The 16,415-nt window shown below is 48.2% G+C and overlaps 1 protein-coding gene across 2 annotated transcripts in view; it reads left to right on the top strand.

Annotated features, from left to right (window-relative positions):
- Positions 1–16,415, top strand: part of LOC144179416 (uncharacterized) — a 93,623-nt gene that overhangs the window by 40,795 nt on the left and 36,413 nt on the right. For both annotated transcript variants that reach the window (XM_077707769.1, XM_077707768.1), the window contains exon 18: positions 12,298–12,403. In XM_077707769.1, coding sequence (XP_077563895.1) covers positions 12,298–12,403 — 106 coding nt within the window. The remainder of the gene's footprint in view (positions 1–12,297; positions 12,404–16,415) is intronic.

Below are 16,415 nucleotides of genomic sequence, written 5' to 3'. Positions count from 1 at the left end.
GAAAGGGGACCAGAAGGTAAAATAGAAGAGAGGAGGGGAAGAGAAGGGGTCCTAGGAGGGGAGGATGTAAGAGAAGATTCAACACTGCGTGGTAATGCCCCCAACCTCCCCTCTGTTTTCTCATACCCCTCTGCTTTCTCTGCTTCTCGCACCCAGTCACCCGAGAAGGAGGGGATGGGACGCAGGAGGTTGGAGGGGGGAGGGGAGGGATGGGAAAGGTGGAGGAGGTGCTAGAAAAAGTAGTTGTTGGGTTGAAAGATCCAAATCAGGCACATACCTATGCGGAAAAGTTGTGTCCAAGAAGTTTCCGGCAAAAATAGCCTGACCGCATGCATGGCCTCCTCCTTCTTTACTGGTGCATTTAAAAAAAAAAAATTTTGAGTGGTTTTGGCAAATCTGCCAAGACGTGAAAGGTGTTTTCAATGAACATTATGTTGCTGCACCTGGTCTAAGGGAAGTTTGTGCTAAACCTGTGGATGGGTTGCACGTATAGGTTTGCATCAGAGACTGATATTCGCCACTGCTCATTTCATGTTCCTGTCGTCTGCTGTGGTTGATCCGCGCACGTGACTTGGGGCTGTTGCGCTCGCACCAAGCACGTGGTGTATGGACGGGTAGTGCTTGTCTCACATCAACTGCAGCACTTCATTGCATAGAGTTTTCACTTGTATTAAGTAGTTCAGTGGGGCGTGGTGTCTTTGCCAGGTGGGCCGAAACTATTCAGCCACCTTGAACCGAGTGGGTTAGGCAGAAGGAGGAGGAGGAGGAATAACATTTGTCGAGCTGTATGTGTTCTTTTGTGGGAGGCCTCCTTAGACCAGGAAGCCTTGGTCCTTGGCTGCCTGGTGGGCGTAGTGAGCTTGATTTATTGGACACATGTATGTGCAGCTCGGACGTTGTATGTACGTGATGTACAGACGGCACTTTTGTGCCCTGACAATGGCACAACTCAGAGTGAAAGCTCCACTTGTGCTTTAAAGGAGTACTGACACGAAATTTTCATGTTACGTTTTTTTCGCTGCTATGCGTGCCTACAAGCCCACTAATCATAGAATGACAGATTAGACGGTCGAGCGCAGCGTAAACATTCATTTACGGCGTCGTTTATTCGTGCCAGTTTCGGTTTCGACAAAAAAACGCCGAGCGGCCGCCATGACAGGATGTATCACATGGCGTCACCATTCTTGCCGTATCGCTGCCTCTCTGGAAGCGCGAGCGAGCGAGCGCACGCGCGCGCCCAGACCGGCCGAGGTCTTCGCCGTCCCCACAGGCCCGGGCAGCATGACGTCAGTCCCAAAACAATGACGTGTACACACGCCCGAGCAGCGCGCGCCAACCACAGCCAGCGCGTCGGCTTCGTCACGGGAGCCCCGACGTCGGCAGTTTGGGGCATGTAGCAGATGATGTCACGTCGGCCCGCTCTGGGCTTTCTCGTGCGGGCGCATATTAAAATGGATTTTAAATATGTTCCGCTGAACGGTTGCTGTTGAAACTTGCTGGGAGATATCTCCTGATAAAAAGGAAGCGTTTTACATAGTTATCTCAGCTTTGAAATTTCGTGTCAGTACTCCTTTAAGAAACACAGTAGACTGTCTTTGAAGACATAATAATGAGTTACTAGTTACTAGCTCCTACCAGGTGTGAGCCCACAAGAATTCCAGGCAAAAGGAATGTAAAATGTGCGAGTATACAACTACCTGGAGTATTTCGGCAGTTTCGTAAATGCTCCCTTAATTGGTTGTCCGGCGCATTCCTTGGTCCGAGCAAATTGGGAGCGCAAGAGAAAAAAATTGCGCGCATGTTTGCTTGCTGCACTGCAAAGGACGTCGAAGACAATACGTAGCATTGCTCCTGCCTCCCATGTCACGTAACGCCATCTCCCTCTGCCTCATCCCTCGTGCTCTTCACCTCCCCTCTTTCTCCCATTGACTTACTTCTCTCTCTCTCCTCCCATCATCCTCTCCTCCCACTCCCTCTGATGCACCCCGTTCTAAGCTTTCCCTTCGTCCCCCCCTCTGTCCTCCCTTCCCTCTGTTCACAGCCCATTTTGCTCAGTCATGGCTTAATTGTGGGAATTCACTCCCCTTCCCCTTTCTGCACCCTGCCTCTCTGCCCTCACACTCGCTCTCCCTTATTGCCCTCTCTTGTTTGCCTCACCAAGGGCGGCCATTCTTCATCCTCCTGCATTCCCCCATCGCACCTTTAACTTACCGATACTTGCTTCCCAATCCCCACCTCGCCATTACCCTCCATCTTCCGTTCCTCCTCCCTGCTCTTTTTCCCTTTCTCGTTGCCTCAATCTCCCTCTCATTTCAACTAATCTTTTCCCCCGTTATTTCCCCACCGCCTCACCAATCCTCCCCCCCTCTCCGTATTTCACACCCACTGGACTCTTTTCCCTTGCGCTCTCTTTGCCAGCTTCCCTCCTCCTCCCCATCCCACTGCTCTTTCCCTCACCCTTCTTTCCCAGTTCCCAGTGGGTCAGTAATGCACTTTTCCCCAGAGCTTACCGGTAGTATTTGTCAGGCTGCTTGGAGTGAAAGAGCAGAACTTTCCCGTTTAGGTAGTAGACCAAGAAAGGCATAATTCACCCCTCAATGCAATCAGCACATATATTTGAAGCACCATCGTCTTATCTCACTCAGACCGTAAACCCAAGTAAACGATAAAATGACGAGGGATATATCCAGCGATGAAGGCAAAATGCTGGATGCATAGGGCTTCCATAAATAGATACCACGCCTGCTTTGTTATAGATGATAGCCTTTGTGGGGCGATTTCAAAGCTAAAGTTTTAATCTGTCTGACTGCCTGCCCCACAGCTCAGCCGATTGGCCAAAAACTGAGAATTCTCGAACCAGAAGTTTACAGTAAAACCCGATTATAACGAACCCGGATAGAGCAACTTATGCTATATAACGAACAAAAACAAATCGGTTATTAAAATACACGTGAAACATATTCCTTATGACAAAGTTCACATCGGATATATCGAACTCGGTGAACCTAGAATTGCCGCTGAAATGCATGGTCCCACAGCGGTAATTGAGATACTGATTGGCCGCGGTTGAGACGTTGAGCCTCACATGGACGGCGTGATGTCCAACACTTTTCGTAACTGAAGCAGAGTGGAAAGCCGAGCTAGTTGAAAATGGTTCGTGACTACAACTGCGCACAACAAAACGGGACCATAGAATTCTTTCGGGGATGTCCTGAGTGTTGTCCACGACCAGGTTGCCGTCAATGCGGGCCCCTCTGATGCAGACATCGTCGTCGATGTCATGGCAGCTGGTGCTGTTGAAAGTTCCGAAGAGGCAGAGGATGTCACGAGTGAAAGCCGTCCAATGCTTAAAGGGACACTGGCAAGATAACCGTTGGTCATTGAGGGTAACAGAGTGGATCCCTAGAGAAGGCAAGCGTTGCAGGGGGCGGCAGAAAGTTAGATGGGCAGATGAGATCAAGAAGTTTGCGGGGAAAAATTGGTCACAGTTGGCACAGGACCGGGGTAATTGGAGAATAATTGCTTCAGAAATTGGTAATTGGAGGCCTTTGCTCTGCAGTGGGCGTAGATAGGCTGGTGATGATACCCGCCGCGGTGGCTCAGTGGCTAAGGCGTTGCGCTGCTGAGCACGAGGTCGCGGGTTCGATTCCCGGCCGCGGCGGCCGCTTTTCTGATGGAGGCGAAAAGCAAAAACGCCCGTGTGTACGAGATTTCGGCGCACGTTAAAGATCCCCAGGTGGTCAAAATTAATCCGGAGCCCTCCACTACGGCGCGCCTCATCGCCAGCGTTGCGTCGGCGCGTTAAACCCTACAATCAATCAAATCAAGGCTGGTGATGATGATGATGAAGTGAATTTGTCAAGCTCCCGGTTTTGCTTGCACTGTGTAGACTGGCTCAAATTAACACTTTTCATCGTTTATCCAGTTGATAAGTCGGTATTTGTTTTATAAAGCGCGAAAGAAGAAAACCTACCATGCGCGGTCTGCGGCGGCCACAACAACTAAAGGCTGTGACGACAAAAGGAGATGCACCTTGATTGGACGATCTCCAAGGTTAGCATTCAAACAAGTTTCGGTTTTAGTTCTGTAAAACATCATTGGATGGGCATTTTCGATATCTCAGTAATCATCGTACCGCGCTTCTGCCATGTTGTCGGCTGTAAAATGCGTAGGATAAGCCTCCCAGGATGGCTTGGAATCGTAGCAATGACTAGCTGAGGCCTACGCAGTGGGTGAACACCCTCCGCGTCACCGCAGACGCTGAAATGCCATGCGCTTTTCCCGCATATTTGGAGCTTGCCTCACTCATGCCTGTATCGTAAAAAGCATGTTCGCACCAGGCCAAGGGTCTATTGATTCTGGCCTGTGCCCACTGCCCGCAAACAGTCGGTGCTTATGGCAACAGCACGCCAACGAGAACTCGCTAGCGCGTCAGTGTCAGCCTGCGCGCGTTCTGTGAACTAGTTCGTGGAGCAGTGAACGTTACGGCCCAAAAATGGTGAACTCAGTATAGAAAACATCGGCCAAAAGCAAAAAAGTCAACTTGCAAAAAAAAAAAAACAATGTACCCTTGGGGATTCGAACTTGTGACTTGCAAAATAACGTACCTAGCGCTCCAGACCACTTGGCCACGGGCGAGCGCTGCCAGCGTTGGAAATACAAGGTATATAATGTATAAACAGTTTGCACTTTTATTTAGTTTTAGCATTTCAAGCAGCTTAGGTGACTATTTGTTGTATAGCGGACGTGCAGTAAGCGTCCCCCAAATTTCCACAATATCTCACGTCTAGCAATTGCATTTTTTAGACGGAAAAGCGTTTGCAGATGTGTGGTCGTGCTGCTGATCGCTATGCTTGTTCACCCAGCGCAAAAAAGTGCTTCCTGCTCCCTAGTTTTGCGCTGTACGGTAAAAGTTTCAGTTGATTTTATTTCCCTAGTACCTATATTGACTTCGCTGAATCTTCTCCTGCCTTCAAGTGGCCTTAGATTTTCTTAGATTTTCCTACTGGCGTAGCAGTCAGCGAAGTGTTGCATGTGCACTTGTGCAGCGCTTGTGTGGAGCAACCCGGACTCAGAGCTTGATACAGTGTACAAAATAACGAAGTACAGAAAGGCACATTCTTCCATTCACAAACGTGTACAAAATAACGAAGTACAGAAAGGCACATTCTTCCATTCACAAACGTGTCGTGGCTTAGTTTCAACTGAGCGAGCGAATTGCGACGACCCGTCAGCGGCCGGCGGACTAAACGCTGGGTCGACTGACTCTGTTGGAAGGTCGGCGAGCCATGCAGTAGCGCAGCCAATTGCCAGCTCATTTCCTCCTGACGTCACATGAAAACGCCGCAGAAAATAGGCGAGGATGCAGAGAGGAGGACAGCATTTTTTAAATGATTTTTCTACTAAATAAATTCGCGTAAACGCGCTCAGAATGGTCGAAACATGGCCTATGGACTCCGGACTACAATTTGCGATAGTAATCCCGCAGCGTTTACAAATCACTTCAGTGTCCCTTTAATGAAGCGCTTTCGGCAGTTGATATGCTCAGACATTATGGCTTCGATATTGAAGGACACGGACTCGAATGCTGTGCTAGTGGACGCCGCCAAAATGAAAGTGAAAACTAGAATCATTTCTTTTTTTTTTGTGAAGTAGGCAGTTGAGGTGGAAAGTAGCCTTAATTGCTTGCAATGAATGGATTATTTTGTGTGTGGTAACGACATACTTCACATTGTGTTGGTTTCCGCATGCGGGGAGGGGGTGTCCCGCGTATTGCGAACTCGTGACAAAAAACTCGTTATCGGCGGGTTTCGCTATATCGAACTATTGGATATATCGAACTAATTGCGGCGCATATTACAGTTTGGGCTTCACTGTATATAGGCAAAACAATTCCAGACTACTAAATCCGGAAGCGTGTTTACCACGTGTCAGACATTGTTCAGAAAAAAAGGAAACATTAGTCACATTTGAGGGAATTTAGCATAAATACCTAACATATATCGGCTGTGTTATTTCAGGACAATGGCAGAACTTTTCAAACTCTAGAAGCACGTTAAAAACAATATTTTAACAAAAAAAAAACAGAAAGGGCTCGTACTCGAGCCTTGGGTTCGTGGCTCGAGCACTGAACCGTAGCCTCCGCGATCGGCTGCCGGCGGAGTGCGGCGGAGTGCCGCCGGCAGCCGATCGCGGCGGAGTGCCGCCGGCAGCCGATCGCGGAGGCCACGACTGAACAAGCGCAGAACAGAAAGGTGCCAAGAGATGGCGCGCCAGCAGTGCGAACGCGGGAATATTGAATGGAATTCAACAAGCCTCCATTGAATTTATCATGGCAGGACCGATCAGGAAGGGAACAGCCGGAGAGGCCCGCGAGGGAAAGAGGCAGGGGTGGCAGACGGCTATCGTCCGTCGACTTTTGCGGCTAAGCCAGCTACAGATACCCAGCCAAAGTTTATTTATGGTCCCTAGAAATTGTGCTAGTCTGCCGTCCGCGCGCTTTCTCTATGGGAAGGCGTGTCCGCGCCACTGATGCACGCACAGCGCTGCGCAGAGGGCGCTGCGAGCAATCGGAGCGCCCGAGCGGCCGGAGTGAGAGCGGCCGGCCGGCCTGTGCCGCGCGCTACTGCCGCGGAGCGCGAGCGCGCATCGGGGTTTGACGGCCACGCGGTGAAATCGAATGGTACGAGGTACATCAGCTCACAATTGAAGGTACGATAGCACTATAAGACATTTTAGTTTCACGCCCCGAGTTTTTCGCGAATTGGAGCCTCTTTGCGGCCGCTGAATTTCGCGAGTGAGACCGAAGGATGAAACCGCACCAACTAGCGTAGCCGTTTCACTACCACCGCTTGAACCATTATTAAAGTGAAGCTTTCTATGTCTCACTGATGGCCTATGCCGCCTCGAAAAAGACTGCAGGAAAGCCAACTGTCTCTGACGACGGTGCTGTTCGTGAGTAAAGTGAGAGGGAAAAAAAAACGCTTCCCGTGGTCAGAATCGAAGCTGGCTCCATCGCGTTTTGAAGCCGACGTCTACCTCAATGCGCATTTCCAACATCGTCAAAGCAGTTTGGATTTGGAGAGGAGTGCAGTCAGAAAAATTATCCACTCCTCCACTCCGCAACGATGGTTGAACACGAAGCTTTCTTCGCGTGAAATGAAACGGCAAAGGGTCGATGTCAAATCGGTATGATCATAAGTCCAAAATGCGTGCGAGTCAAAGTCAAAGCTCAATGAGTCAAAGTCAAAACTCAGACGACAAGGAATCGCTCACAAGAAAGCTTCGCGTTCAACCATCAATGTTCAGACAGTGAGATCCCGTTCAAAAAGAGCTCCCTGCGGCACCAGAAGCTGCGTTTGTTCCACATCGAAACTACCGGGTCATTCCCGAACGTCATTGACGGTGACAAGCACGCAGACGGCTGGTAGGCTGACAAAAAGAAAAGCGAAAGCTTGAGTAAAATGTTGTGCCAGCAAAAACTTGTTCCTATATACTTTGGGCAGAGTGCGGGGGGAGGGGGGATAAAGCAAGGTATATATGGTCATGACAGTATAAATAAACCTCAATATTTTTACTCCTTGGTTTCAAACAGCCGCGGTTATAATGATTGGCCATAACACAAATATTCACCCGTTTTGCTTTCCCCGCGTGCGTCTCGCAATTCCCTCCGAGTGTGTGGGTCACCAAAAAGAACCTGTGCAATGAGGAATGCAAGCAAAGTTACTGATTTGCAGCCGGGTGTTATTAAAAATCAGTTTCACGTATCCAATGCTGGCGAATGTTTCAAATCGTGGTATTCACGAAAATTACAGGCACGCAAAAGAGGTTTGATAGTACCCAAATTTTTGAAAATTTCGAGGTAAGCGGAGTGTTGGGTTAAGCGAAATGAGAAAAATGTATGGCCAGATCACTGGAATAAGAGCTAGTGCTGGTAACAAACGCTCCAATGCACAGGGACGCTTCCGGAATACAGGCAAAATAATTTGCAGAAAAAAATTTTTTTTTAGGTATTGCGGAAAAAGGACTGCGTGATGCACGCCTGTTTCGCCTTCACATCTGGTCCCAAAAAAGTGTTTTCGAGCTTCTCAATGCCGCATCAACTGTTGGCTGCCAACGCTATATTCTATCTCGCTGTGAAGCAGGCAAAGCTAATGTTTTTCTTGTTCCTGCCGTTTTTGGCACTTCTTGAGAACCGTCGTCGTCCACATGATCAAAAGCGTCTTCCCCAGCTATATCAACAATGTAGGCGTCGGACAGCACTCCGCTAACGGGACATCGGCCGCGCACAGTGCGCACCCCGCGCAAATTTGCCGTTCGCGACAGTGTTCGGCGGGTAATGGGAGCTAAGCTTTAACCGTGAGCTTATCAGCTGCCTGCAGCGGATGTTGCATTGCATCCTCTTTGTCAACATTTCGAGATATCCGTGATCCCCGAATAGACGTTTCGAGACAAAGAGTGGAAAATGCGCCTATGGCAGGTATATGCACGGCAAAAAAAGGTTTCGACTTAACCGGTATTTCGAGATATCCGAGTTCGAGTTATGGAGAAATCACTGTATCTGATGACTGAAGGTGATAAAACTTCGTATGCATGTGCACACGTCTTGTTTTTTTATTCGGCATTTACATTTAACAGATTCCCAGTTGACTGGACGTAACTGAGGGGGCCGTGAAGACGTGCGCTTAAGGGCCTTCAGATCAACGATGCGAAAGGTCAGAAGGCACCGGTTCGAGCTGCTTTATTTACATACACGTACAGGGGACAACATCTTGGGAAACTTGCAAAGAAAGACGGTTCCAAAGAGCCATACAAAAAAGCGGAGCGCCGACACACCACACACACATTTCCATGCGCTGACTAATCCATCAGGTAACAACGGCGGGGATATTCACAAAGAACGGTTGTTTGCTTGGTAATGTAGCTGAAGTCCCGCATGATGTTTCCAAGCTGGAAAACGATGCCGTGCCGGCAGTGTTCCCGAAGCCCCCGAGTATGCGTCGAAATCGAAATAGCGTAGCGACAGGATTCCGCGGTTTTTAGAAAACTCGATCCTTCATAATACGGGAAAACGTACTCCTGTCACTTCACGCTTCGGTTAAAACTCTTCGTACTGGTAAGAACCAACTTATTTGGCTAATCTGGTTTGTCGACAGAAACGGATAGGGTTCGAAAAGGGGCAGTTAAAATGGGCTGAACCCGCCGAGAAATAGGGCAGAAATACGAAGGCAGCAGCGGCACGGCAGAGCGCCGTCCGCCGCTGCCCGTCGCGCCGGCCGGCCGGCCACAGCGCTCCGATTGACTGCAGCGCCGCCGCTGCATGCATCACGGAGGAGCCCCCTTCGCGGCCGGCGGACGGCAGACTAGCACATATTTCTAGGGACCATAGTTTATTTTCCTTTTCCGGCTTTCGTGTCGCGCGGTTTGCGGCGCGTGCCGCAGGAAGTCGGAGAGCAGCGTTCGTCGCACTTCTAAACAACGTATGCGTCGTGCGCGATCCGCGGCGGTCGCTCGGTGGCTCGTCGCAGTCGCCCCGTTCGGGCTGCGACCCGCGCCGCCTCTACCGTAGCATACGCCGCGGTTGCGCGAACTGCGTCGTCGTCGTCGCCGCTCCGTGCATGTCGAACCGTCGAAGCGCTGCTCGGCGACAAAAACAAAGGCGTGACTGGGCGCTTTTGGGACATGCGCGAGCAATCGCACGCGCCGCCGCACGGCCGGGCGGCGGCATTCCTCTCATCGCGGTTATGGAACGCGCGTCACCTCTCGTGCGTCCGCTGTTGTTGTTACCGCTTGGCCGCCGTCACTCGTTCGCCCGGGCCGACCTTCTTTGGCCGTAATTCAGTTAGCCGTAGTAGGAGGAGGAGGGGTCATCGATCACGCGTGCGTCGACGGGCCGGCGCGATTTTGTGCGGACCGAGCGGCGTCTGCTGCGTGCGCGCATGGATTTGATTCCGCGCCTGTTGCGGCTGTTCAACACACGTGCTCGGCGGCAAGTATTATTTGAGTGTGAAGCGCGGCTTCTTTTCTTTCGTTTAGCATTTGTACAATTGTACAAATGAGTTTGGAGCGGCGCCTGGGGGGTGCAAAGTATGCGCGCGGCTGGCGCGCGCCCTTTACGGAGAGCTAATTAAGTTCCCTGAGGAAAGCTTTTAGGTAGGAAAGGAATTTTGCATCGTTTGGGGCTCATTTTATAGCCCTGTGCTGCCTTGAAGGAAATGATTTCTTGGCTTCCCGGAGTTGCTGATGTTTTTATTGGGAAAATTTAGAACGAAACACATTGCCCACAGCTGTCCATTTACTAGTTCTTTGGACCTTCTTTCTTTTGATTCCCCGGCCAAAAAAAAAAAAATACTGAAGCCCAGTTGAACCCGTCCAATACACCAGTGGACCAACTGGAACCAACTGCACTTCCAGTTGGCTCAATGTTGTTTTGAGCTGGTCCAATTGGCCTGCCAATGTATTTTTTTTTTTTTTTGGCAGAGTGAGTTAAATGTCCACCATCATGTTTGAACATTCATTCAATGTGTTTTGTATGCATGAACATGTTGGTAAAGCCAATGAGACGTCCTGTTCAAAGGTATGAGCATAGATATTTAACTTTTCGCAGGTACGTAATAATGCACAATGTGGTGTGGGTACTGGTCTGCTGTGACAGGTGTCACATACTTCTTGCTTTCTTGTAACCCATTTAATTCCTTTAGAGCTTCTTGTAATCGACACGCAATTTCGGTTTATGTGCACCACTTATTGCGGTAATCCCCCCAGGGATGATGTAATTATTCTGACGCAAGGTGAAATAAATACAAAGTGGTGGAGTGCTTGGGATTTTGGTGTATGTGAAAAATCCCCCAAGATGTCTGAATTAATTCACGGCCTTCTGATATGATGCGCCTTGAAAACTAAGCTGTAGCTTTTGCATGCTAAGCTTCAAATTGAACTTAAAGCTTGTTCGGGACATGCGATGCTTTCATTTTAAGGCTGACGCAAACGCTGTTATTTTGAGTTAATTTGCCTTGAGCAGGTTATAGTCTTATGTGTAACATCTCTGTGTATAGTTCAAGAGTGGCTCAAATGCAGTTCAAAAATACGAACTATACGCGCCTTTTGTGAAAGGGAATGAAGTGCATAAGAAATTTTGGTGAAGCTTGTCGTAGGTCTATGTTTACAATCTTTCCTGGGCGCTGGCCAGGGATGTTATTCTTGTATGTTTCCTTCCTTTCACTGGTCATATGGGCCAAGCAAGACCAATGATGTAGGAGCATGATGAAGTTACTGCTCTTTTTCTTTTTTTTTAAGCAGGGGTATTAATGACAAACTTTTGAAGGAGAGACCACGAGAGAGACGCTTCCTTAATTAATAAAACAAAGTCGGCGGTCTGCATCTTCGAAACTTTGTGTAGTCCCGGCAGCTTGATGACTCGTTTTTCCCGTGTTGTGGCCACTCAGATCTCTGTGCTTTGCCAAATCAGAGGGTGGCTTTGTGAGCAGCCAAGCTTTTGTTGAGGCCACCTCGAGCCTCACCCCTGCTCGTCCGCCACTTAAGCCAAGAGTTAATAGCAAGAAACCTACGCACCACCACTGCCGAAAGCCGACAAGAAACTGATCAGACCACAGGAAGACAGCCCTCACTAAGCTTAGCTCAGCCCAACTCTCCGAAGCGATTTTGCGAGAAGTAGGACTCACCTGGCAAGAAACCGACATGCGGATTCGAGTAGAAGAAACCCAAAACATTCTAACCGTGAGCATGCCTGATCAGCAAGCTGCCTGAGCCTCCAACAGGATTTGAGAGCTGCGTATTGGGGGTTGAAAATAACCGATCAACCCCTTACGACTCAGCCGATGGGGTGATCCACGACATTCCTAACCACTACACGATGGAGCAAGTCTCAGGCGACCTATACTTCTCCGTGTTCAAGTTTCTCTACCGATGTTCTCTCGGGGTTCGAATTTCAAAGTAAAGGGTAAAAGTTCGAAGAATGCGTTTTTGGGGCACTTAAACAGAAAACTAACCCACTCGTTTCACTCATTTTCTACCATTACCGTTTAATTAAGGCGCAGTCATTATAAAAGCCTGATTATATTCCCTGTACCGCAGTAGCAAGACGCTTTCCCAGCTTCATGTTATTCCACCGCCTCATATCTCCGCCCGGGTAGACCAGTTTTTCAATGTTAGACTAATTTTCGCCAAAACCGAACGATATAAAAACTCCCTTTTAGTTCTTGCAATCGCAGAGTGGAACTCGTTGTGACGATGGTTGTGGCACGGATTGAGATTGGCCTCTCCTTGGCTCCTCTGCAGTCGGTCGGCTTCGCGGGGCATCTTCCTCTTTGAAGATGAGCCGTCGGAGAAGACCAAGCCTGCTGCAGCTGCTGCTGTTGCCCCCGCTGTCACCGCTGCTGAAAAGGTGAGACAGGCTTGTGCACTTTTGCTGTTCCCTGCAGAGGGATTCAGCCGTTCAGTGTTTGTGATGTTTGAGCCCTCCGAAATCCCCTCCAGAGGGGGCGCCATCTTGGACCAGAATGAAAGTCTGTTTTCCTCTTTTATTGATAAGTTATGTTGCTGTATGTCTGTATGCTTCGATACTTTCCTATGTACGAACTCGCCCAAACCAATAATCTGCTGTATGTCTGTGCTTTTGGTGCGTATAAACATCTTCCTTGCACTTATGCAGGGTGTTTGTTTCGTGTGACTTGGACAGAGGATTTGAGATGAGGGGCATCGAATTTCCTCGGCAACCAAGCAGCTAATATGCACCTCAGGAGGCTTTTTGCATACCTGCCAGGTTTCCCGAATTTTCCGGGAGACTCCCGAATTTGCATGCTTTTGTACGATTGTACGGCCGAAACAAAAATCTCCCGAAAATGCACCCGTCTTTGGCCAAATCTTTTTCCCAGTCTGGTCACAATGCGCTGGAGGTATACCTGAACCCGACACCAATCGGCATCATTATAAGTGAAGTGCTTAAAAAGCGTAGTCGGCAATGCGCAGACGGTGAACCTGTTCGTCCCATTGTTAGTTTACTGTTGATAGAAGCGCCACCGCCGCTTTCATTTACTCACGAGCACGGCCGTTCTGGACGGCAGTTCTGAAGATTTATCAAGTCTCTAGTCGTGTAGCTTGTTGTTAGTTTAGACGAAAGAACAAAACAGTTCAGTTCCTGCTGTTTTATATTGCGCTTGCAGTACTGTTTCCAGGGGAGGCGGCAGCCACGTCGAACACTTAAGCACTTAAGGGGAGACGCGGGTCTTGGAATCCCGAAATTTGGCCAAAAAAATCGATTTTTAGAAATCGCCATTTTCGGAAAGTAGAGCTATTTTTCTACCGGTTAGCAAAATATCCAGACCCGGGAGTACGTATTTGAGCCATAATATCAATTTATAGCACCGACGCCCGCTAAAATCGGCCAAGATTCGACGCGAAAATAGCATTTTTTCGACGACTCGCCCCTCGGGTTCTACATGCGCCACGGCGTCCATCTTGGTCTCATTCGAAAGCGCGTCTTTTCGTTTTCAATTCCCCGCCAGAACCACTCCGTTTCGTCCGTTCGTTGCGAGTAAAACCGGGGTAGAAAAGAGACGGATCGCGCCGCCTAATTGGTTACTGACTGCACGTGACCGCAGGGCGCAACCTCATTGGCTGGGCGCCGTGGGTCGTCTGCTCGGCACTCTCATCACAGGGCAACGGCTCATGTATTCGTCTATGCGAGGACCGGCAAAAGCCCCGCATGGCGTAAAAATAAAGTAAAGATGTCTATCGATAACCGAAAGGAAGAACAGGCATTATTAAAAGCGCCTGAAATACGATTTTCTGCTCCTGTGACGACGACTTATCGCGAGAATGGCGCCGAGACGGAGGTATGCTTAGCGCCCGCGCGGGCTGCCGAGACGATAGCGTAGCGATATGATTACGCCTGCGGGGGCACTAAGGTGCGTCTATCTTTCGATCAGCAGCAAATAGAAAGAAAAGAAATGATAAAGTGGAGGATGCCGCATGCCGACGTCGCAAGGGAAGTGTGTTCATTCTGTTATCAACGATGCTGCGGCGGTTCGGCCCGCACTCCGGCGCGCGCTTCCTCGTCGGCAGGTTACCATATAGATGAGCGATTTGAGAATTATAAATGTTCGCACTGTGCACAATGTGCGTTGGCGACGTGATATACGAGTAGATTAAACCGAAAACGTGGTTATCCCACCTAGCCAAGCGCATGCACGTTACAGAACAGTGGCGGGCATTCCGTTACCAGCCCCTTCGCTGCAACTCACTTCACGCGATGCAAATCCGATTTGATTGCTACAAATGAAGCAGTAACATAACAAAATAGCGTTCACAACTGTGGTGCACGCTCGGCACCTCAGCCCTTGTCGCCAAAGAGAGACGGCGCGATGCCAATTAACAGCATAAAAATTGAAGCAACGTTCTGGCTTTGCTTTTGTTCAGTTTTTCTGCCAGGTGCCATCTGCAGACAGAGGATTTCATAATTTTCCCACCAACTGATTTCAGCAAACTTGGTATGCTCGTGTTGAGCGAAACGCGAGCTACATTCTAGAACCTTTCTTTTTTTCATATGCTCAATAGATAAAACTGTCACTTGTAGTAAAACTTCAACTGCGATTTTCTCAGCTTCCCTTTTTTTGCATATGTGCCTAGCCTTACAGGGGTTTTGAGGTAGTTTTTTTCAAAGGATTTCTACAAGTGTTATACCGTTGAATTCGGGATAAAATGAACTGCATGCTGAAGATATTTTAATTGGCTCATTTTGCCTCAAATAAATGTTATGAGTAATAATTAGAGGTCATTAAGTTTTCAGAAAACTGTTCTTGGCATAATTAGATTAATTCTATCCAATCAAGTACCTTTACAGGAATATAAATAGCTTCAGCATGCATGGCAGGTCTTAAGCTACACATCCATACCATTTATTTTAAAAAAAATTGAATAAAAAGTTCCTTAAAGGCCCGTAAGAAATTACTTAATTAGGCTCCAGTGTTTTCTTTATAACTCAAAAAATAATTCTACCACTTGAAAACTAATTACATATTTGAAATGAGGAAGACAAAACACATATGCACAGTGATTTTCATTATCACAGACCAATTAATAAAAAAGTTCATTTCAAGACCCACGTCTCCCCTTAAGTGGTGTAGCTTGTTGGTAGTTTGGACAAAGAAACAGTTCATTTCCTGCTATGTTGTAAATAAATAAAAAATGTCTGTAAGGTTACCCATTCTGTTGTTGCTATAACCCCCCCCCCCCCTCCCCCCCTCCGTCAGATATCCCTAATGCCATCCCGGCAAACCTGGCAGGTATGCTTTTTGTCTGTGCCTTGCTATTTTCAGGTGCCATCCTATTTCCAAAGGTAGGGAACTGGGGAAGTTAAAGTAGTTAACTTTTTAACAGGCGGATGATTCAGCTATAAACTTCGTATCAGAACAGAGTTGCAGAAGGTCCCACAAGTTAGTTCCTGTAAAAATCTCCTGGGTGTAGGAGGTTTTTACACATCAACTTCCCTCTTTACACATCAACTTCCCACAGCCGCTGTTATTATCAGTGTATGGGCGTAATTTTACACTGTGCTGAAGCATATTTTATTAAAGTGCCAAGAAACCTGTCCTACTTGGGGGATTTTTGCAGAAACTCTGGTGATACATGGCAGGACTTTGGATGCTCTACAACTTGTTTTTTTTTAGTAGTTTTAACTGTTATTCTTAGAAATAATTTCTTAATTACCATATCTTCATGCGTATAGCCTGCTCCTGCATCAACGTGCACTTGGTTGTTGTGCACTGAAAAAAAGAAAAAAAGGAAAATATCACAGGAAATATTACCTCCGTATCGACTTTGCCATTGACTGCATAATACAACCTTTCAACCTTAATTCCCTGCAGGCTTTTTATCTGGCTGTGCACATTATTGCATGTTGTAGTGTGGGAATTTTGGCAGTTCATAAACATGCACCCGATTGTGTCCCCATGATTCATGATTGAGTCCATGACCCCATGCATGCAGATGTCTGAACAAAATTTCGGTGCCTTTGCAATGTTCTGCTGTAGTGGAGCCGGTTACCATAGCAACCTGAATGGCCATTCTCTTAGGCTGTAATAGAGCCTCGAAGATTCTTTGTATTGGTGTCTTGCCCTTCACAGGTTTGTTTCGTTTGTCATCCTCATTCCGGGGCTTTCAAGAAACCCTTTCTGCCTCATATGCCCCTTTCCTAATCTCATGTACGTACGTCACGTGAATGTGACCTACAAAGCAAGGGGTGCATGAGTTTAGCATTGAGAGTCCATACCAGCCAGCCACAAATTAAACCCGGTCCTATTTGTGAACAGAGAAGGGTCAGAGAAAGCTGTAGAAAATAAAGAAGCGCGTGACATTGTGTGCGGAATCCTCCGCTCGGGCTGAGCCTAAGTGGGCTT

The sequence above is a fragment of the Haemaphysalis longicornis genome, unplaced genomic scaffold (genome assembly GCF_048455015.1).
Source record: "Haemaphysalis longicornis isolate Haplotype H1 unplaced genomic scaffold, Haemaphysalis longicornis Haplotype H1 scaffold_4, whole genome shotgun sequence".
In the NCBI taxonomy this organism is placed as follows: Eukaryota; Metazoa; Arthropoda; class Arachnida; order Ixodida; family Ixodidae; genus Haemaphysalis; species Haemaphysalis longicornis.
This window is presented reverse-complemented; position numbering and strand designations above follow the sequence as displayed.